At 41.6% G+C, this 24,618-nt stretch overlaps 1 protein-coding gene across 5 annotated transcripts in view; it reads left to right on the forward strand.

Moving 5' to 3' along the window:
* The window catches only part of grb10b (growth factor receptor-bound protein 10b), a 102,140-nt gene that overhangs the window by 39,656 nt on the left and 37,866 nt on the right, over window positions 1-24,618 (forward strand). For 4 of the 5 annotated variants that reach the window (XM_062992649.1, XM_062992653.1, XM_062992652.1 and 1 more), the window contains exons 4-5: window positions 9,512-9,728; window positions 15,641-15,782. In XM_062992649.1, coding sequence (XP_062848719.1) covers window positions 9,512-9,728; window positions 15,641-15,782 — 359 coding nt within the window. Of the gene's footprint in view, window positions 1-9,511; window positions 9,729-10,286; window positions 10,382-15,640; window positions 15,783-24,618 lie in introns of those variants that run through there. The other variant, XM_062992654.1, reaches the window with a different exon arrangement.

A 24,618-nucleotide genomic window follows, 5' to 3' on the forward strand; every position in this document is an offset into this window, starting at 1 on the left:
CTGACTTTACATCTACAAGGTGGACCAGCTAGGTAGGAGTGTCTAATAGAGTGGACAGTGAGTGGACACGGTATTTCAAAACTCCAGCAGCGCCGCTGTGTCTGATCCACTCATATCAGCACAACACACACTAACACACCACCACCATGTCAGTGCTGAGAATGATGCACCACCCAAATAATACCTACTCTGTGGGGGTCCTGGGAGAGTCCTGACCATTAAAGAACAGCATGAAAGGGGGCTAACAAAGCATGCAGAGAAACAGATGGACTACAGTCAGCAATTGTAGAACTACAAAGTGCTCCCATATGGTAGGGCAGTGGTAGCTCAGCGGTTAAGGTACTGGACTAGTAATGAGAAATGGTTCAAGCCCCACCACCACCAAGTTGCCACTGTTGGGCCCCTGAGCAAGGCCCTTAACCTTCAACTGCTCAAAATTGTGTTCAGTCATAATTGTAAGTCGCTGGATAAAAGCGTCTGCTAAATGTGTGTGTACAGTATATATATATATATTTATACATGGTAAGTGGAGCTGATAAAATGGACAGTGAGTGTAGAAACAAGGAGGTGATTTTAATGTTATGGCATGATGCACGGCATCGCATGGCAAACATGGACAGTACCACACATTTTCACTTTTTGATTGAAATTTTGAAATTACATAATTAATTGGATTATATCTGTCCATCGGTTTAAATTTCCTCAAAAAAGCTACACTTTTGTATACTTTTTAATGGGATAACTTGGAACACTGACTGTGAGCCAGACCTCCTCGATAAACATCATTGCCTGACCTCAAAAAATGCTTTTTTCTTTTTCCGAAAAGTGTGACATCAGTTTCAGCTGCAAAGATGAAGGAGTGGGGGTCAGCTTCATATTAACCCAAATAGTTTTGAAACGGGACGTACAACAGGCTCATGATCATGTGTCCACATACTTTTGGCCAAATAGTCTTTCAAGGTTTTTTCTCTACAGCTTAACATTACCACAGTTTAGAGGCTGACTAAGGGTTCCAATCTCATTAGGGTTGTACAAAACATCCAAAACATGAGAATGGGAGCATGAGATTTAAACACATTATTGGCTCAGCGTGGGGGCAGAGCCGGAATGTCTTTGTGTGGTTTTTCTTAGGAACCATCGCCGCTGTCTCAAAAAGAAATGGAGCATAAAAGTTTACTGTGTTTGTTGATGTCTCAATTTCACAGAAGTCAATGGACACCAGAAGATCTGAAACAGGGAGGGGGGTGTTCATGTCCACACATGGCATGATTTAAAGCTTTGCGGCTGTGTGTGTGTGTGTGTGTGTGTGTGTGTGTGTGTGTGTGTGTGTGTGTGTGTGTGTGTGTGTTGCCCCTCTTATTTTGAACCTGGGAGTATCCTTGGTTTGAACTTGACTGGTTCTAAAAATAGATCTATTTAGCAAATGTAGAGGAATTACTAGTTGCTTCAGTGAGAGTCAACATATTCTATCGCTTTTATTTTTATTTAATATACTTCCAGTGCAAATATTCACATACTGTCATTTAAAGGTAAGCTTAGAAATAAGGACCCAAAAGTATGTCTTTTTAAGCAAAGTAACAGTGGAAAGTATCCAGAAACCACAAATAAAGCTGTTGTTGGCAGTTATAGCTTTAAGGCGTCTTTGCCAAGAAATAATATGCTTTTCGCAGCATTGTGGTTCAACTTTAGCCTATTTCTTTCAGCAAACTGCATGGTCTGTCTGATAGACTCCCAATTCAGGAGATCTAAGCCATGCTATCACTTTTACCTTAGTTTTTTAGGAACCAGTCTTGAATTGATTTTGCTGGGAATTTCTTGAATTGTTTATTTTCCCTTTGCACTCCGCTGACCTTTTTTGATTGCATGGGACCCTGGGGCGACACGGTGGCTTAGTGGGTAGAACTGTCGCCTCACAGCAAGAAGGTCCTGGGTTCGAACCCCAGGTGGGGCGGTCCGGGTCCTTTCTGTGTGGAGTTTGCATGTTCTCCCCGTGTCTGCGTGGGTTTACTCCGGGTGCTCCGGTTTCCTCCCACAGTCCAAAGACATGCAAGTGAGGTGAATTGAAGATACTAAATTGTCAAACACTGTGCTTGATATAAAAACTTGTGAACTGATAAACCTTGTGTAATGAATAACTACCGTTCCTGTCATGAATGTAACCAAAGTGTAAAACATGACGTTAAAATCCTAATAAACAAACAAAGCATGGGACCCTTACTGGCCGTGGGCTTGCACGAGCCTCTTCTGGTGACTGGATTCTTCTCAGCTGCTTCCACACGACATCTTCTTAGCCACTTTTTTTCAGGTCCTTTAACCTCAGCAAGAACAATACCAAAGACCAAAGAAGGTTTTGGGAAAAATTGGATGGAGTGCATCTAAGGAACAACACTTCACAAGGACTGTAAACTGAAATATGACGTACCTTTTCTTCCGTGAATATAACCACTGTGTAAACACAGCGTAAAGCATCTAAATAAATAAATGAATAGTCTCAGCAAGGAGGTCAGGACTTTCTAAGAGCTCAGTTTAGCCTATGTTGGCCTTTAGAAACCCAAGCCAACATAAGCTTAACAGGCCACATAGACTAAACTGAGCTTTTAGAAACTTGGATTTTAGAAAATCTGACCCCTACCCCAGTTGGTTTTGGAACGGCCAACATAGTCTGAATTGCTGGGTTGGAATTCAATACTTTTTTGGCTTCAAACATACCTCTGGTCATTTTTTTGGATAACCATGTGATCAGCAACAAACTTTATTTAAGCATTAAGCGTACATAGTGACAGTGGTAGCCTAGTGGGTAGAGCTTTGGACTAACAGTCAGAAGATTCTGGGTTTGATTCTTAGCTCTGCCATGCAGCCACTGTTGAACCCTCTCAGCTCCAAGGGTGCCGTACAATGGCTGACCCTGCGCTCTGACCCCAGCTTTCAAACAAGATGGTATATGCGGAGGAGAATTTCATTGTACTGTACATGTCTATTTGTATACACTGATCAGCCATAACATTAAACCACCTCCTTGTTTCTCCACTTATCATGTAGAAGCACTTTGTAGTTCTACAATTACTGACTGTAGTCCATCTGTTACTCTGCATGCTTTGTTAGCCCCCTTTCATGCTGTTCTTCAATGGTCAGGACCCCAACAGGACCACTACAGAGTAGGTATTATTTGGGTGGTGGATGATTCTCAGCACTGCAGTGACACTGACATGGTGGTGGTGTGTTAGTGTATGTTGTGCAGGTATGAGTGGATCAGACACAGCAATGCTGATGGAGTTTTTAAACACCTCACTGTCACTGCTGGACTGGGAATAGTCCACCAACCAAAAATATCCAGTCTTGTGACCACTGATGAAGGTCTAGAAGAAGACCAACTCAGTCACTGCAGTGCTGTGAATGATCCACCACCTAAATAATACCTTCTTTGTGGTGGTCCTGTTGGGGTCCTGATCATTGAAAAACAGGGTAAAATTAGGCTAAAAAGCATGTAGAGAAATAGATGGACTACAGTCAGTAATTGTAGAACGACAAATTGTTTGTATATGGTAAGTGGAGCTGATAACATATTAATGTTATTGCTGATCAGTGTATAGGATAAATATATGGCTCTCTATTCTAAAGGGCAGTTGTAGCCTATTAGGTCACTGGTTCAAGCCCCACTACTGCAAGGTTGTCACTGTTGAGCCCTTGAGCAAGGCTCTTAACCCTCAATTGCTTAGACAGTATACTGTCACAGTACTGTAAGTCGCTTTGGATAAAAGCGTCTGCTAAATGCTGAAAATTTAAATGTAAGCTTACCGTGGAGTAGGGGCTTCTTTCTAATCCCATGGTCATGTAAACCTTGCTTGACTGTGCACAGTGGCCAATGTGCTTCAGCAGCTTTTAATTAACAGCAGGCTGGCTTTTAAATTACATCAAACTATCTGAAGACATAGTCTTGTAGTATAAGGTGACAGTTTTTTTTTTTTTCTGACCTTGATGAAGAGACCATTGTTCCATGTACTTTACACTTGCATACAAACAGTCAGAACTGCCTGGACACAAATGCCCATAACAAGTGCCTTAACTGTACCTGTAAGTTTTTTTTCTATAATAATTTTAACAACAATTTAAAAGGTCCTAAAGCAGAACCCTGATGAACCCCACAACAGATGGGTCTGGTATTAAAGAGTATGCTGGTAAAATTTACAATGTCTGATTTACTGCAAGACTTCAGGGAAAGCTAAATAATGTGGTTTATAGGGAATACTAAGTACTCTGCATCAACATGCTCTTATATTCCACAGACCACAGCTTTCTCCTCAGGAACTACTTACTGTCTCGTGGGTTTGTTATTTGTTTTCAGTTGTGGGTATTTTAGATTTGCGCGTCATATACTTTTGATTTGTAGTCTTAAACTCAAAGGGCACATAAGGACCCGTAAAATCATCCCTGAGGTTGGTTGTAGTTCAACCGAAGCCGCGCACATCCTGCGCTAATGTAGTAGTGAGCAGCAGGCTGGGTGAACATGAGTCTGCATGGGGTTCAGCTTACCAGCTGATGCTTTTCAGGGAAGAATAACAATCTGATTTGATTTCGTCTCCCTTGGCTGACTTTCTGCTGGGAAAACAACGTGCCCTGGGATTCCTTGCCTGGATACAACCTTGTCTGCCTGGCGTAAGGCTGTTGAAATTTAGACACTTCATTTGCACTGTTTCACTTAGTTGTATTCTAGGTCCTATGTTGTTGTTATAAGTTAGTTCACACGTCTGTTACACATGGCGTTTACTTGGTGTTTTTCAAGTATATTAGACCTATTTTTAAGGGAACTTGCAGTTACTTGTGTTTTATGTGTATACAGATAATATCTGGAGGTTTAGTTAAGGAAATGTTGCTAATATTTTGTGAATGTTGAGAATTTTTGATGTGCACTAGGCTGGGTGAATATGAACGTGCATAGGGTTCAGCTTACTAGCTGATGGCTTTCTGGGAAATATTATACCCATCTGATTTAATTTAGGTGCCCCTGACTCTTACAGAGCAATATAATGTGATTATAGTGACCTTCCTGCTCCAGTACAAGTTATTTCCCATCATGCTGGCCAGAAGTAAGCCTTCATCCCAGTTTCTGTTAGCCAGTAGTGTTTTATTTATTAATTAATTTATTTATTTCCTCACCCCCTTGACCTTGCTCTGTTTAGCCAACCATTATTCCTTTTCCACTGGCACTGTGGTTCCAGTTCTCAATCTTGCACTTTTCTGCACTTTCCATCACAGTATAGCTTTGGTTCCCGTTCCAAAATTCTGTTGGTATGAAACCAAGACCTGGTGATGATGCACACAGTGTCATTTCGGAGATGTGACCAATTTATTTTCACTTATGTATGTACAGAGCGACACAGTGGCTTGGTGGGTAGAACTGTAGCCTCACACCAAGAAGGTCCTGGGTTCGATTCTTAGGTGAAGTGGTCTGGGTCCTGTTTATGTGAAGTTTGCATGTTCTCCCCATGTCTGTGTGGGTTTCCTCTGGGTGCTCCGGTTTCCTCCCACAGTCCAAAGACGTGCAAGTAAGGTGAATTGGAGATACAAAATTGTCCATGACTGTGTTTGACATTAAACTTGTGAACTGATGAATCTTGTTTAACCAGTAATTACATGTCCTGTCATGAATGTAACCAAAGTGTGTAAAACATGACGTTAAAATTCTAATGAGTACATTAATAAATCAATAACCAGAATCACATCTCTCTCTCTCTCTCTCCCTGCAAAACAAATGCTGAACATCTTTATATATATATATATATATATATATATATATATACTGTATATATGTATACACGAGGGTGCTTTATTTATTAAGAATTTCAAGAACAAATAACATCACTTTTCTACATAGTCACCTTCCAATGCATTTTTCCCGGCATCATACCAATTTTTTAGTGCCATCAGCAAAAAATTTTTTTGGTTGAATGCGTAGACAGTGATGCATCGCTGCTTTCACATCATCACATGAAAATCTTCTTCCCCTTAAAGCTTCTTTGAGCGTCCAAAAAGGTAGAAATCAGATGGTGCTAAATCCAGACTATAAGCTCTCCTTCAGTCTCTCAGACACAACCAGTTACTACTCCTCCCACACTCACTGCTTCCAACCAAAATATAAAGGTGCGGACACTTTTAGACGATCCCCGTGTATGTATATACCAGTGGCGATTTCTCTAAGACTGCAAGGGAAGCTCAGCTTCCCCTAAAATGTCAAAAATTAAATGGTCAAATATGTACAGTTGTGTTAACATTTCATTGACTACAAATGCGTTAGAACACGTTCATCTCGAAGACGAGTTCGTTCAGAATCAGCTACTTATTCGATTTTGTTAACTCCCGTAGCGTCAATGCATTTGCCCGTAGAAGCTGAGCGTCTGTTCACTTCAATGGGACTGAATGGAAAAGTTTTTTTCATTGCTTTGAAACTTGCCGGTCATTGGATAAATGCCACGATTTGGTCCCGCCCCCGGACGCTGAGCGTCTCTGGGGGTGAATGGAGCTGTGGGCGGGTCTGGACGCGGAGCTTCTGCAAGATGATTGGAGGATCAGTCGAAAGGCTGAATCCCGTTTTGATTGACAGCTATTTTGAGATCCACGTCACTTAAGCACTGGGAGCTTCAGTCCCATCGCGGATTTTGCGAGTGAAGTCGAAAGACAAACTGCAACCCATTTCTTGGTATTTGCTTGGTGAAATTACTTGACCATTTCCATTGTTCATTGTGTAAATAAAACACACTCATAGTATTTGTTTCAGGACACTGGTCAAGTCCGATAGGATCACAGGTCATTTTCTTGAAAAGGAACGGAGGGCAGAATTTATGTATAAATAAATTGACAAATTTTATGATGTAAGCCGACAATGAGCTTCCCCTCTTTGAAAGACCAGCAGCCGCCACTGGTATCTACTAATAGTAATCATAAAGGTAAACAAGTTTTCAGAAACAGAATATTTAAACAACACTTTAATGACAAAAATTAGAATAAAAGAGAAGCCAGAAGTCATTTGGAAAGAATTGCAGGATGATCTAAAACAGCAAAAACAACAGTTACACAGTTATGAATAAGCAATGGACTGCATCTCCATTTCTACACAAGTAATTCCAGTCTGCAAAAAAAATGCAGGGGACCTACAAGTGAACGGAGAAAGTCGAGCATGAGCATTTAATACCATCACAAGAATGTTGGGACTATTGGGAAATTGTCCTGGGAGAACACGGATCATCAGATTTTACATGTCCATGCATGTGTGTGTCTTTCCTCTAAGGAAGAGGTGCACCGGGATGCACTGTGGGACAATCCACCTGCTGGTAATGTCCTGGTACCAGATACCACAAGAGTGATTCATGTCTTGAGAAGTCCAGGTCTCGGCGATCAGAGCATATTAGGCAGTATAATTAGTGTATAATTTTTAAATAGGAGCTATATGTACTCTGAGCTAAATTTTTTTTTTTAGATATTTGGCTACCTCTAGTGGTAGGAGGATGAAATGCAGGTTAATAGTATTAGGGATTATAATACAGTACAGTGGTACCTTGTAACTCGATGTCCCCTAAACTCAGAGTATAGCAGTGTTAATTTTGACAGCAAATTTTGATTTTGTTTTAGTCATAGTCTTTTGACTAAAATGTAATTTAGTTTTAGTCATAATTTAGTCGTCTGAATTGTTTTAGTTTTAGTCTAGTTTTAGTCGACTAATTATCATAAGAATATAGTCGACTAAATCTACAGTCAATTCAGTCGACTAAAATACATATTTGTTTGTTTATTAGGATTTTAACGTCATGTTTTTACACATTGGTTACATTCATGATAGGAACGGTAGTTACTCATTACACAAGTTTATATCGAACACAGTCATGGACAAATTTAGTATCTTCAATTCACCTCACTTGCACGTCTTTGGACTGTGGGAGGAAACCGGAGCACCCGGAGGAAACTCACGCAGGCACGGGGAGAACATGCAAACTCCACACAGAAAGGACCCGGACCGCCCCACCTGGGGTTCGAACCCAGGACCTTCTTGCTGTGAGGCGACAGCGCAACCCACTCATGGAACTAGGTTAACTCCACAATGCCGCCCTAAAATAAATATAAAGGGTGTAAAATGTAAATGCTTTTTTATCACTTCCCTGAAATTATTTAAGTAATTATATACACTTACACAAAATGTAACATTTTTAACCAGTTATGGAATATTATTAATGTTTGAATGTGCAATACACAAAAACAGATTTAACTTATTTCAAACAACATCTTTATTTACATGACCTTGCTCATTGAGCATAACAATAACAAAATATTAATGACCAGTAGGCCTGCTCTGCCTGAAAAGTATATGCATTGTTCATAACAAATTGCATATTACGTTCTTTATAAAACTGGGTACCATAAAAGCAGCTGTGACATTATGTTGCCATTATACTGCCAGCGGTGCCAGATGTTTCAGATTTGTTGTGTTTTTATCCGAGATCGTCGCCCCACATGGTTTACACATCATCTTGTTTTTCACGACGTCAAATGAGAAATGTGTCCATATATCGGCTCTCATCTTTCTCCCTGTTGACATTGTGGAGTTAATCTAGTTCCATGAGTAAAGAAAGTTCACAGGCTAGTCTGCTCTTCCCGGGTTTAGATCAAACTTGTGCGAGTGTGGTCTTACCGCGGTACAGAGCTATCTCTATCTACGGCTCTGCCGCGGTACTGCAAAAGATTAGTACTGATTGGATGGCTAATCGCCTTGTCCTGCCCCTCCACATACGCTAAAGTAGTTCTGATTGGATCTCTTTCTAACTTGTCCCTACCTTCCACAAAACTAAATCAGTTCTGATTGGATGTCGCCCCTGCCAAACATTTTCGTCTCGTTTTTATTCGTTGACGAAAGTGTCGATTCATTTCGTCATAGTTTTTATCCTTTTATGTAGTTTTCATTTAGTCATCGTCTCGTTTTCGTCATGAAAAAAAGGTTTGTTGACGAAAACTATGACGAAAATCATTCGTCAACGAAATTAACAATGGAGTATAGGTGTCAAAAACACCCCCATTATTTTACATTAGCCTAAAATATATGCAGTTCCACAGGACCATGGAACGCATTAACAGGTTTCTCATACATCCTTATGGGAAAAAATACCTTGAAACTCAACACCTTTTAAAATCCTCCACTCCCAGAACCAATTGACGTTGAGTTTTGAGGTACCACAATGTTTTGCGTATAATTCAGTATTTTATTTATTTATTTATTTTTGTAATTTTTTATCAAGTGCTTTATCCTGGTCAGGGTTGAGGTGGGTCTAGTTTCATTGGGAAACACTGGGCATGAGGCAGAAACACTGGACTGGGTGTATCCATCTCAGCCGTAGTGGGCTAGTGTAACAGACCGCTGTCCCATTATCACTGTAGACCAAAAACCTGATCCTGAATTTGAAACATAAATCAGCTGTTAGTGATCATGAATCTTATGTAATGAATCTCCTTCTCTCTCTCTCTTTCTCAGAGGATGACGTTGATCTGGAGGCTCTGGTAAATGATATGAATTCGTCGTTTGATAGTCTGTACCCCTCCAGCAGTGTGCAGTGCGAGTCCACCCCACTGCTGCACAACGGGCAACATGCACACACTCTCACACACTCACACAGCCACGGTCATGGCCAGCCCACCTCAGGACATCACAGACTACGCCGCTCCCAGCCTGTACACATCCTCGCCTTCAGGTAACACGCACACAAATACACACACTGTATAAGTAAAAGTATTTGGACACCTGACCATAACCTTTTTGAACATCCTATTTCCAAATGCTGTTAATATAGAGTGACCTCTATGTGATTTTCTCACAAGACTTTGGAGTATGTCTGTGGAAATTTGTGTTCATTCAGTCAACAGAGCATTTGTATGGCTGATCACTGATGTTGGCCATTAAAACCCAGTTGATGGGCTGCTCAGGTGGTGCAGCGGTAAAAACACACACTGGAACCAGAGCTGGGATCTCGAATACATCGTATTTGCCGGCTGGGCTGAACGGCCACATGAACAACGATTGGCCTGTTGTTCAGATAGGGGTGGGATGTTAAAGCCGGATAGAGACTCTCTCATTACTAATGCAATTACGACCTCTGCTGGCTGATTGATGGCTCTGCACAGACATGAGAAAAGAGTGCTGTCAGGATGTGTCTCTCCGTACACAGAGCTGACCAGCATTGCATTCATCAAAGTGTAGGTGATAAGATGCATACGGCTGCTGCCCACGTGTTGGAGGGGGTGTGAGTTAGCTTCGTTCTCCTCAATCAGAGCGGGGATCGGCATTGGTGGAGAGGAAGCATGACGCAATCAGGCAATTGGACGCGCTAGAAAAAGGGAGAAAAAGGTGAGAAAATGCATAAACAAAATATATATATATATATAAAAAAACCCAGTTGATGTTCTAGTTCATTCCAAAGCTGTTTAGTGAGACTGCTGGAGTTTCTTTAAATCAAGCTTTTCTTCATGTCTTTATAGAGCTTGCTTGTACACAGGGGCACGGTCATGCTGAAATAGGAAAGGGCCTTCCCTAAACTGTTGCTGCAAAGCTGGAAGTGCGAACTTTTCTTAATATAATTGATTTATTACACCTGTTAGCAATTGTTGTGGCTGAAACACATAGATTCAAAAAGGGCGAAGAAGGGACACAAGAAGGCGCCACCAGCAAGCTGAAGTGAAACCTCACTCTAGGGGTTTCTGGTCTGTTGGTCCTGGATTCTGTAAAGTTGCTTTGAGACAATGTCCATTGTAAAAAGCGCTATATAAACAAATTTGACTTGACTTGACTTGTCTATGTACTATACAGTCTGCTCAAAATAGTTACATCCCACTTGTTGATGTGTCATACTTGAAGAATAATATACATAATGTGCACCTAATATTTGTGGCACCCCTCCTTTTTTTCCAAGCAATTTAATCATATCTAACCCCTCTTTGCACCCACAACCTGTGCCAATTGCACAACAATGCTCATGCTGGCCAAGGAGGGCTGCAGCCTTAACCATGCACCGCGACTGCTTCCTTTCATTGGTAACAGGTCACCTTCTTTTTATTCTGCGTGTACTTTCAGAAAACACACACACACAGTTTCTAGCACAGATCTAGTGTTTGTTAGAAGCTGTGTGTGTTTGTGTGTGTGTGTGTGTGCGTGTGTGTGTGTGTGTGTGCGCGTGTGTGCTGGGATAGAATTTCTTTCAACCTGGGTTCATCCAGAGGTTAGCATTCAGACTTAGCTGTGACCTCTGTGTTACCCACATGCACACAACGTCTGATGTGTGTGTGTGTGTGTGTGTGTGTGTGTGTGTGTGTGTGTGTGTGTGTAACCCTACTTCAAAAGGTCTAGGCCTCCAAAATTACCCCGTGGCCTAGTCAGTGATACCCCGACAATGACTAACCAAAATGTTCTGCACTTAAAATAACCTGTGTGTTTGTGTGTGCTTGTTTTTATGCATGTATATGTCTGCACATGGGGTTTGTGTGTGTGTGTGCATGCGTTCTTTGTGCAGTGTGTGTGTGTATGTGTTTGTGTGTGTGCAGTATTAGTGTGTGTGTGTGCAGTATTTGTGGGTGTATGTGCTGTAATTGTGTGTGTGTTTTTGTGTGTTTGTTGGGGTTTGTGTTTTGTGTGTGTCTAGGCAGTGATAGTGTGTGTGTGTGCAGTATTTGTGGGTGTTTGCGGTATTTGTGATTGTGTGTGTGTCTGTGCAGTATTTGTGGGTGTGTCTGTGCAGTATTTGTGTGTGTGTGCACAGTGTTTGTCTGTGTCTGTGCAGTATTTGTCTGTGTCTGTGCAGTATTGTGTGTGTGTGTGCAGTATGTGTGTGTGGTGTTTGGCTCAAGTGCTTTTTTTATACTAATCTGTATTAAGTTTGTGTGTGTGCATGTGCAGTATTTGTGTGTGTGCAGTATTTCTGTGTGTGTGTGTGCAGTATTTCTGTGTGTGTGTGTGTGTGTGTGCAGTATTTGTAGGTATGTGTGTGCAGTATTTCTGGGTGTCTGTGCAGTATTTGTGTGTGTGTCTGTACAGTATTTGTGTGTGTGCAGTATTTGTGTGTGTGTTTTGTGTGTGTGTGTGCAGTATTTGTGTGTGTGTGTCTGTGCAGTATTTGTGTGTGTGTGTGTGTGCAGTATTTGTGTGTGTATGTGTGTGCAGTATTTCTGGGTGTCTGCAGTATTTGTGTGTGTGTCTACAGTATTTGTGTGTCTGCAGTATTTGTAGGTACAGTGTATCACAAAAGTGAGTACACCCCTCACATTTCTGCAGATATTTAAGTATATCTTTTCATGGGACAACACTGACAAAATGACACTTTGACACAATGAAAAGTAGTCTGTGTGCAGCTTATATAACAGTGTAAATTTATTCTTCCCTCAAAATAACTCAATATACAGCCATTAATGTCAAAACCACCGGCAACAAAAGTGAGTACACCCCTTAGTGAAAGTTCCTGAAGTGTCAATATTTTGTGTGGCCACCATTATTTCCCAGAACTGCCTTAACTCTCCTGGGCATGGAGTTTACCAGAGCTTCACAGGTTGCCACTGGAATGCTTTTCCACTCCTCCATGACGACATCACGGAGCTGGCGGATATTCGAGACTTTGCGCTCCTCCACCTTCTGCTTGAGGATGCCCCAAAGATGTTCTATTGGGTTTAGGTCTGGAGACATGCTTGGCCAGTCCATCACCTTTACCCTCAGCCTCTTCAATAAAGCAGTGGTCGTCTTAGAGGCGTGTTTGGGGTCATTATCATGCTGGAACACTGCCCTGCGACCCAGTTTCCGGAGGGAGGGGATCATGCTCTGCTTCAGTATTTCACAGTACATATTGGAGTTCATGTGTCCCTCAATGAAATGTAACTCCCCAACACCTGCTGCACTCATGCAGCCCCAGACCATGGCATTCCCACCACCATGCTTGACTGTAGGCATGACACACTTATCTTTGTACTCCTCACCTGATTGCCGCCACACATGCTTGAGACCGTCTGAACCAAACAAATTAATCTTGGTCTCATCAGACCATAGGACATGGTTCCAGTAATCCATGTCCTTTGTTGACATGTCTTCAGCAAACTCTTTGCGGGGTTTATTGTGTAGAGACTTCAGAAGAGGCTTCCTTCTGGGGTGACAGCCATGCAGACCAATTTGATGTAGTGTGCGGCGTATGGTCTGAGCACTGACAGGCTGACCCCCCACCTTTTCAATCTCTGCAGCAATGCTGACAGCACTCCTGCGCCTATCTTTCAAAGACAGCAGTTGGATGTGACGCTGAGCACGTGCACTCAGCTTCTTTGGACGACCAACGCGAGGTCTGTTCTGAGTGGACCCTGCTCTTTTAAAACGCAGGATGATCTTGGCCACTGTGCTGCAGCTCAGTTTCAGGGTGTTGGCAATCTTCTTGTAGCCTTGGCCATCTTCATGTAGCGCAACAATTCGTCTTTTAAGATCCTCAGAGAGTTCTTTGCCATGAGGTGCCATGTTGGAACTTTTAGTGACCAGTATGAGAGAGTGTGAGAGCTGTACTACTAAATTGAACACACCTGCTCCCTATGCACACCTGAGACCTAGTAACACTAACAAATCACATGACATTTTGGAGGGAAAATGACAAGCAGTGCTCAATTTGGACATTTAGGGGTGTAGTCTCTTAGGGGTGTACTCACTTTTGTTGCCGGTGGTTTAGACATTAATGGCTGTATATTGAGTTATTTTGAGGGAAGAATAAATTTACACTGTTATATAAGCTGCACACAGACTACTTTTCATTGTGTCAAAGTGTCATTTTGTCAGTGTTGTCCCATGAAAAGATATACTTAAATATCTGCAGAAATGTGAGGGGTGTACTCACTTTTGTGATACACTGTATGTGTGTGCAGTATTTCTGGGTGTCTGCAGTATTTGTGTGTGTGTCTACAGTATTTGTGTGTGTGTCTGTACAGTATTTGTGTGTGTGCAGTATTTGTGTGTATTTTGTGTGTGTGTCTGTGCAGTATGTGTGTGTGTGCAGTATTTGTAGGTATGTGTGTGCAGTATTTCTGGGTGTCTGTGCAGTATGTTTGTGTGTTTGTGTGTGACTGCTGTATTTGTGTGTGTGACTGCTGTATTTGTGTGTGTTTCTTTCTATGTGTGTCGTTGCAGTATGTGTGGGTGTGTGTGCACTTGCCGTACTTGTGTGTGTGTGTGTGCAGTGTTTGTGGGTGTGTGGTGTTTTGCTCAAGTGCTTTTTATATAATCTGTATTAGGTGTGTGTGTGTGTGTGTGTGTGTGTGTGTGTGTCTCCATCTATGACAAGGTAATGTTCAGTTTTTCCACAAGGCCACTTGTCCACTTCTAACTGACATGGTAGGGTTTCCACTCATTGCTGCTGATGCAGCGTGTCCTGGCATGACTTGTGAGAATCCACCACTGGCTGGTGTAAAGAAGCAGCCGGTGACTCTTCAAGGTGCTAGTCTGTGGCTCTCGAGGCAGAGGAATTTGGATGGGAAATGGAAAGAATTAAATTGGGAGGAAATGCAGTGGGGGGAGCAACAGAATATTAAAGCCTGTTATATTGGATGTGATGTTTGGGTGAGGGCAGACTGAACTGACCGGGTTTGAACATGACGTTCTGATGGATTTTAAAGATTTTTTCTCCTCAGACAATTAAACGATTAGCATGAATTTAAAATGATGTGCAGCGTGCTTGTACAGACAAGACGTGAATGAAAATGTGTCCAAGTTCAGCCTGTACTTGTATTGTTCCAAGAACTCGAAGCTTAAGTTGAAAAGAATACACCGTTCTTACCTCTCGAGGACGTTTTGACCTAACGTCTGGTACATCAAGTCATATGATTTGGCGTCTAACAGCTGGTTAGAACCGGACTGATAAGAAGTGACAGTACAATCAACAGTTGGTGTATAATTCCTCTGTGGAACATTCAGTCCATTCAGTTCAAACTGTTTGAATGTTACCATTGTTAGCTTGAAATCATGTTCCAAAATGTACAGGTCTACACACTGGGTCTGTCTAAAAACCTAGTGAGCTGCCTTGCTGCCTACTGCCTACCTATTCAGCTGTTTAAGTAGAGAGGATTCTAATAAGACATAGAACTTATAAGGCAGATTATTTGGATGCACTACTTAGACAGCGATTATGGCGATTGCATCAACACAGTTTTCGCTTACTAAGCTAACACAGTTAGCCTCACGCCATTCAAACCATTGGGTTGAGGTGGCACAAATTACAGCTTGTACATCTTTATACAAATTAACAATCAATAAGAATTTATTTACTTTTAAAAAGAACTTTTCACTGCTAAGTATGCATCGGATTCTCCATCGTCATTCAATCAGTTTATGGCTTCAAAATAAGGAACATCAGTAAGCAGCGTTTTAAGGCATCTAAGAATTTAGACATGCCGTCAATGTGGAGAGCTCACTAGGTTTTCAGACAGACCCTTCATGACCAAAAATATCCAGAAACTAGACCATATAAACCTGATACCATCCATCCAAGGACATTATAATCCAGCGGATGCTCTAATACCTCAGTTCTGGACACGTTTATAACATTTAATTACACTTCTGTAAATATTTGACCACCTTTATTCCTCTTTCTGTGTTCAGGAGGCTGCAGGAGGAGGAGCAGCAGTACCGGACATCGTCTCTACCCGCCATCCCAAATCCCTTTCCCGAGCTGTGCAGTCCGGCCAGTTCGCCCACCGTTTGCCCTGGATCTTTACCTCCCAGTCAAGCCACGGACAAGCATGTAAGTCAAGTTCTAATATATCTATATGTGTTCACACGTGTGTGTTTGAGGGAGCCTGATCAATAGGTCAATAAAACCAATCAGCTCAGTCATGAGCATGAAGTCTTTTAGTAAGAGTTGCTCTTAACTTCACGTATGGATGGAGAACGTATGGATACGATCCGTATTACTGTATATACACACTGATCAGCCATAACATTCAAATCACCTCCTTGTTTCTACACACACTGTCCATTTTATCAGCTCCACTTACCATATAGAAGCACTTTGTAGTTCTACAATTACTGACTGTAGTAATTACAAACACAGCAGCGCTGATGGAGTTTTTAAACACCAGCAGCTTTGCTGGGTCTGATCCACTCATACCAGCACAACACACACTAACACACCACCACCATGTCAGTGTCACTGCAGTGCTGAGAATGATCCACCACCTAAATAATACCTACCCTGTGGGGGTCCTGACCATTGAAGAGAAGCATGAAAAGTATGCAGAGAAACAGATGGACTACAGTCAGTAATTGTAGAACTACAAAGTGCTTCTATATGGTAAGTGGAGCAGATAAAATAGACAGTGAGTGTAGAAACAAGGAGGTGGTTTTAATGTTATGGCTGATCAGTGTATATATTTATATATATAGTCAGTATGGGCTCTTCTACCTCGAGCTACTCCTGCTTATTACTGCACACTAACTAGGGTCCAGTACCATACAGAAACACTGGACACAGGGTACTGCGAATACAAGGCGCCCACTCACTCACTCTCACACACCTTGAGGCAGTTTGAGCAGCCAATGTACTGCATTTTTTAAGAGGTCGAGGAACCAAAGAACCTACAGAAAACTCATCTGAAAACCTGCCAAAGTGGTGTGTGTGTGTGTACTGTTTATGCAGGGATTTTTACAGAGTTACCATTGTTGGGCCCCTGAGCAAGGTCCTAAACCCTCAGTCGCTCAAATTGTATTCAGTCACAATCAAACATCGCTTTGGATGAAACCATCTGCTAAATGCCATTATGTAAATGTGTATAGGACAGGTACCTATCAAGAGGGTCATAAGTTAATAAATATTTGGAATCAAATGTATCATTGGATTATGCAGTGCAGCTTTCCATTAGTCACTAAGATGACTTATGCTTCCACAGTGTAGTAGATAACAGCCAAAGAACTTCATGTTAAGGAGAAGGTGAGGTTGGATTATCTCTGAAACTGTTCTTGTGATAATGTTTCCAAAAGCAGTTTGGGACTCAGTAGTAAGTGGTTCTATTCTGTGCATATGTGGTATCAGCTATGACTGAGCTGTTTTTTTTTTTTTTTTTTTTTTTTTTTTTTTTTTTTACTGTAGCACAGTTAACGACATGAGCCATAACAATACAGAAACTCAATCAGTTGGGCTGCAATAAGAACATCAAACCCAATTTCAAAAAAGTTGGGATATAAAGATAAAATGCAGGTGGCACGATGGCTTGGTGGGTAGCACTGTCGCCTCACAGCAAGAAGGCCCTGGGTTTGATTCCTAGGTGGAGCGGTGCGAGTCCTTTCTGTGTGGAGTTTGCATGTTCTCCACATGTGTCTGTAAGTGTTTCCAAAGACATGCAAGTGAGGTGAATTAGAGATACAAAATTGTCCATGGCTGTGTTTGACATTAAACTTGCGAACTGATGAATCTTGTGTAAAGAGTAACTACCGTTTCTGTCATGAATGTAACCAAAGTGTTATACATGACGTTTAATCCTAATAATAATAAATAAGTACATACTTGCTGCAATAAGAAATTGGGCTTAAAGATGAAATGCAAATAAAAACAGCCCCCTCACTTTTCCTCAGACATAGCTAATCATGTCTGTTTAGATGCCCAGCATGAAGGCTGTTGTCACCACTGAGATTTGAACCTGGAGCCTGTTGCTGGTGGGCCACAGTAATAGACCTGAGCATCCATTATTAATTTTAATATTAATATATAAATGTACAGTGTACAGTGGAACTCAACGTCAGTTGGTTCTGGGAGTGTCGTTGAGTTTAAAAGGCCTTGAGTTTTAAGGTATTTTTTCCCATAAGGATGTATGGGAAACCTGTTAATGCGTTCCATGGTTCCCGTGGAACTGCATATGTTTTATGCTTATGTAAAATAATGGGGTTGTTTTTGACACTTGTAACACAAATTTAAAAGTGAAACAAGAAAAATCCAGTTAAACACAGATACATGTGGAGCTTTCAGACTGGATTTGACGTTTATTCCACACAAATGCAGATTCGTCTCATATGCACACTTTGATGACATTTTACCGCACCGCTCAAGCCAAGCACTGAACAAAGTGGCTGTTCATTGTTAATTTAAAATTAAATAAATACATTTAAAAACAAACAAACTGAACGTTGAGTTTAAGGGTACAAGATTTTGTGTTTAGGGGACGGGGAGGGTTAAGGTACCACTGTACATTGGTTTGGAATATGATTTCCAACAAGCCATGTTTAGGTGTCCACATATTTTGGCCACATAATGTATCTATATGTGTATATGTAGGATATATATATATATATATATATATATATATTCCTCAGTGGGACCTTTCTGATATTAATAAAGCTCATTTATAGCACCTCCCTAATATCCACATGAAGATTTACTCCATTACTATAACAGACCCAAGATCATCATAAAAATTTGCTCCATGTTTGATTCAATTATTTTAATCTCGCTTTCTTGACGTTTATTGTCCCTTGGATTTGACCCAGTGGGCCTGTAGAATCAGAAACAGCCCTTCAGCCGGGCGTCAAGCACAAGAAGGGAGTCTGAAAGTCATTTCGGCTGCTCATGTCCATAAATATCAGCGCTGACTTTTCTTTTTGCACGTGAATAGCTGGCATTGCTTCAACATGTACGGACGCCTGATAGTCGCTCGCGTAGCTTTTTCATCTTTGCAGTACCATCCTACGCTTTTTTAACTTACACGCTAAGTATTACATCAAATTCATGACTACTGAGGCTATTTTACAATTCCACATGCACACGAGACCGATCCGAATACCTGGCATTCCTCCCATGCATGACTGGCGCTAACCTATGGAATGTAGCCGTGTCTTGGATCCACAGGCGGTGTCGCGTCAGAGACAATTAGTCCTCTGCATCTCGTTATGTGCAAACGGACATCGTTTCGGAGCACAGATGTCCCCTTGGCTGCTCGCTGAGGAGCCAAGTGCTTACAGGAGTGTTTACAGAATTTTCCAGGCCGCGGGCCTTTTTCTGACAGGCTCCTATTTTTTTGGCCGACCCCCACGTGGGAGGCACGCGAGCCAGAGCGCTTTCTTCAGTCCGTTCTGCGTGCAATGCTAATCCATGTTCTGCCATGACCTGATCCTTATTAGCTGCTGCTTAAGCCGTTCTTTTTTCTGTCTATTCATGCTCTTTCATTCTTTCATGTTGGAAACACATGTGAAAAAGTTTGTTCACGCTTCTCTAATCATCATGATTTAGATATAATGCAGGGGTCCAAGCACCAATAGACACGGCTGAAGTGTTCCAAAAGCAGGCAGCCGCCCAGCACTTATGAAACAGGGAGGCTATTAACAACAAAAACATGAATTTACTAAGTATATGCACATAAAAGAAGGTACAATGCTGTGGAAAACAAGTATTTGCCCATTTCTTGTCTTGTCACACTTAATTGTTTCAGATGTTCAAACAGAATTTGACAACCTTAGTGAACACAAAATGCAGTTTAAAACTAGAAAGGTGAGGCTGCTCGGGTGGCGCAGCGGTTAAAACACACGCTAGCACACCAGAGCTGGGATCTTGAATACATCGTATTAAGTCTCAGCTCTGCCTGCCGGCTGGGCTGAGCATCCGCATGAACAACGATTGGCCTTTTGTTCATATAGGGGTGGGGTATTGAGCCAGATAGGGACTCTCTCATGATGCAACTACGACCTCTGCTGGCTGATTGATGGTGCCTGCACAGAGATGGGAAAGGAGTGCAGATCAGGGTGTGTCTCGTCTGGTGTATGTGACAAAATGCCTACAGCTGCTGCCCACGTGTCGGAGGGGGCAAGGGTTATCTTTGTTCTCCTCAATCAGAGCCGGGGCCGGCATTAGGGGAGAGGAAGCATGACTCAATCGGATGGCAATCAGAGGTGCTAAAAGTTGGGAGAAAAAGTGGAGAAAATGCATAAACTACACATGTATATATATAAACTAGAAAAAAAATTGCAGTGTGATTGCAGCTCAGCAGTGGTAGGCGCCCGAATACTTTTGGTCATGCAGTTGGTGTTGTCCGAACACCTTTGGTCATGTAGTTGGTGTTGTCTGAATACTTTTGGTCATGCATGTGGAAGTTCTGTAGATCAACCTGCCTTTTAAAAAATAAATGGAAGTGAATGGGGTGAAAAAATGGGTGGGGGGTTAACAGGTGCACGTATCCAAAAGCTGTATACAAGCCTCAGGGCCATCAACGGGACGGATGATTTAGAGTTGGACCAGCATCGATAATTCGGATTCAAAAAAGGAATGGAAGTGAATGGGGTGAAAAAATGGGTATAAAACCGGGCATGGGGGCTGAACGGGTGTGCGGATCTAAAAGCTGTATATAAGCCGCAGTGTCATTAATGGGACGGATGATTTAGAGTTAGAACGGCATCAATATCTTAATTTTAAAAAATGAATGGAAGTGAATAAGGCAAAAATTGGGTATAAAAACGGGCATGGCGGGTGAATGGATGCACGTATTCAAAAGCCATGGTGTCATCAACGGGACGAACTGCCTTCTGCAATCACACTAATAATGATTTCATTCATTGTAGGAAAAAAGCTATTCAAAAAAGACTTTGCGTCCTTAGTTACCTAGGAAACCCATTAAAATAATAGTCTAAGGGTTTTTCTTTTTCTACAGCTCAGGGACTCCTAATGAACCACAACGAGAGCAATTGTCTCTAAATGAATAAAATTTGGTGAATCTTCCCTGAAGTTACTAGCTCACCAGCGTTTCACTAGAATGCATGAACAACTCATTAAAAGTCACCAACACCATCACATAAGGTCAGCACCCATGACCCCACCATTAAAGAGAGACCATAAATTATATGCTTTATGGCAAAGGTTTGGGGAAGGCTCTTTCCATGGTTTGATACATTTGGTGGAAAGGAACTCCAGTGGCCTACACAGAGTCCTGACCTCAACCCCACCAAACACCTTTTGTGATGAATTGTGATAAATTGATTTCAGGCCAGGAACTCTCGCCCAACATCAGAGCCTGATCTCACAAAAGCTCTTTCGTCTAGATGGGCCCAAATTCCCCAAAACACACTCCAGATGAGTGGATGCTGTTAGTTATAGAAAAGGTGAGGGCAAATCCATGTTGACGCCCATCGTTTAGGAATTAAATTGTCCAAAAGGCGTGATGGGTACACTGGCATCTGGATTGAGTTTGTTGCATTTCCTTGAACTCATTACATACAGACTTGCTGTGCAAAAGCAGCTTGCCGTGTGTTCTTACATTCTACCTATTCTGACACCTTTTCTTCATCTCAGTTTGTCAGCGTGTGGGTTTTAATCCATTTAAAGCGTTCAGTGAGCTCACACTCTGGCACTGGCTGGAAGGGTGCAGGGCAGAAATAAAAAGATGAGCCATATCAGTAATAGCATCCTGCCTTTATTTACCAGGATGAGGTAAGCGCCTGGAAATAAAAACTGCTGTCCATACTACACAGTCCAGGTGAGTTAGACAGCAAGGCTGATTAACAGATAGTCAGGTTCTTTTGGGAGGAACAGGAGGAGTGGATGTTCTGTTGCATTTCATTTTGGAGTACCCCATCACAGGGAAAGGGTTGCACTCTCAAGTTTGAGCTCCCGTGTTTGAGTTCTCATGTTTGAACTCGCATATTTGAGCTTTTAAGTTTGGACTCTCGAGTTTATGTCTCAAGTTTGAGCTGTCGAGTTTCACCTCCTGAGTTTGGACTTTGAAATTTAAGCTCTCAAGTTTGGACTCTCGAGTTTTAGCTTTTGAGTTTGAGCTCTCCAGTCTGAGGTCCCGAGTTGGAGCCCTCAAGTTTCAACTTCCGAGTTTAAGCTTTTGAGTTTGGACTTTCAAATTTGAGCTCTCAAGTTTGGACTGTCAAGTTCCACCTCCTGAGTTTGGACTCTTGAGTTTGAGCTTTCAATTTTGGAGCTTTCAATTTTGGACTTTTACTCCCCGAGTTTGAGCTCTTAAGTTTGGAGCTTTCGGGTTTGCACTCTCGAGTTTGAGCCTTCAGGTTAGAGGTCCCTAGTTTTAGCCCTCAACTTTCAACTCCCGAGTTTGAGCTCTTGAGTTTGGACTCTCGAGTTTGATCTCTTGATGTTTGGACACTTGAGTTTGATCTCTTGAGCTTCACCTCCTGAGTTTGGACTTTCAAATTTGAGCTTTTGAGTTTGGACTCTCAAGTTTGAGGTCCTGAGTTTGAGCCCTCAAGTTTCACCTCCTGAGTTTGAACTCTCAAGTTTGGACTCTCAGGTTTGAGTTTTCAAGTCTTGAATTTGATCTCTTGAGTTCCACCTCCTGAGTTTGGACTTTCAAATTTGAGCTCTTGAGTTTGAGCCCTCAAGTTTCACCCCTCGAGTTTGAGCTCCCAAGTTTGGACTCCTGAGTTTGAGCTCTTGAGTTTCACCTCCTGAGTTTGGACTCTCAAGTTTGGACTCTCGAGTTTCACCTCCAGAGTTTGGACTCCTGAGTTTAAGCTCTCAAGTTTCAACTCCTGAGTTTGAGCTCTTGAATTTCAGCCGTGATATGCAAAAAAAAAAAAAAACATAAAAAACATAAAAATATCTTTAATTAAAATTACCCTTACCTGAACATTATACTTTATTATCTGCAGGTTTCACCAAGGTTTAAAGTAAATGATTAATCCTAAACCCTTCATCGATAATTCATGTAATTAATCACTCGGTGCCCCAGAGCGGGTTTATAATGACTGGGCACATGACGGACAACGTGATGAGCGATCAAACTGCTAAAACATCATAATATCATAAAAGTCATAAAATCTAAGGCAAGTCTGACAGGTAATTAACACTTTTATATCCTCCTCACTTAATAATGTTTAAAAATATGTACTTATATAAGGATCTGAAGATTTGTCTTGTGCTTAGTATAGTCAAAGCACAAAAGATATTTTTATGGAAATAAAGCAGTACATTTAGAGTAAAACTGGATCTAAATGAATCTAAATATTATTGTTTTACTCACATTTGTGCCTAAATAAAGAATATCGCTGTCCTTTAATATTGATATTAATATTTAATTATTATAAAAAATGTGAGTTACATATTTAAACATTTAGACAATTCCTCCCACTTTGTCTACCATTATATCATGCTTGACATCCATGCTGGCCAAAGAGGAGCAAGGACTAGCATATGCCCCCTTCCTGTAAAGCCATCAGGCTCTACATTCAAGTTATCCTTCACCACTCATGCAATTGAGTTGCAGCACCCGTGGGGTGAGTTACCATTCTGTCTGTTCCCTCAGACATGACCAAATTTAGCTCTCGAGCACCAGGCCAGTGGCACAGACTCGAATATGGTACTGTGATAGCATAAAAGACTGGGTAAAGTCTGTTTTTAACTTTAGGAGCTCATTTATTGATGAAATAATGAGATAGGGACCCGTGACTGACTTCTCTTTGTGGAACACTGTCCAGTTTAGGTTTGATTAATGGTGTGGACTCTCTATAAATGCCTATATTTTTGGAATGTGATTTATCCAAAAGCTTATGATTGTGTCCACATACTTGTGGCCATTAGTGTATTTTTATGTAGTGCAAGCTTAACCCACTTTCTTGTGATTTCAGAATTGCAATACTTATTTGTAATTTAAATGAAAATTGCTTTATAAAGGTAATTATTTGAAGGTATTCGACGGCCTTGCTGTTCACTCTCAACACTCAGTAGTTACATTTTCCATATGCAGCGCTCGTATGTGAGTGACAGCGTAGTTTATCTACACCTCTCGCTGAAGTTCAATCCTCAGAGCTTTTCACCAGGAGGCTTTAATAACCGAGCGCACGCGATATGACTTGTTGCTGAAAGGTGGCTCATCTGTTGCCATGAGGGAATTGAACTCTCCAGGTCAAACAGATTATCTGCAGACTGCTGAGACTGCAAGCTCCCAAACTAGAGGAGGAAATTAGAAAGCTGCAAGGTAAACGACGGTGAAAGTGTTCTCTGTGTTAAAGCAGTCCGTCCTATTAGCATACCTATGAGAAACCCAGTCAGAGCCTAATGTGAGAGAGTACTATTTCTGTGCTTAATGAGAAAGCGTGTAATAGAAGGAGGTAAGCGAATGCTGACTGCTGACTGAACTTGGCTCAGTGTCCTGAGAACCGCTATTACAAAGCCTGAGTGAGACAGAATGTACCCTACTGTACCGTAGCTCAGCTGAGTCCTGATCTACATCTGAGAACATTTTCTTCTCTGCCCACACTCTCCCAATCCAACTGCACCAGTTTAAGAACCACACTCTTATCTCAGTGATTCTTATGGTCCAAATTCAACTGCTCCAGTTCAAGAACCACATTCTTATCCCAGTAACACTAATGTTTCCAATCCAACTGCACTAGTTCAAGAACCACATTCCCATCCCAGTAACACTAATGACCAGTTCAATGGTTTGTAAACAAACAGAATAATGTCAGTTGGGTGACATTTTGAACCTGAATGGCTACTAAATGTAATTATACTTGCTCGGAAATATGAAAGCACAACATCAGCCTGAAGCCATAAACATTTAGGGATTCTAAATGTGGCTTTTATTTATGACGCCCGTCCGACACAATCTGATGCATTTTATTTTGCAACCCTGTGGTTC

This window comes from Trichomycterus rosablanca, chromosome 3 (genome assembly GCF_030014385.1).
Source record: "Trichomycterus rosablanca isolate fTriRos1 chromosome 3, fTriRos1.hap1, whole genome shotgun sequence".
Lineage (NCBI taxonomy): Eukaryota > Metazoa > Chordata > Actinopteri > Siluriformes > Trichomycteridae > Trichomycterus > Trichomycterus rosablanca.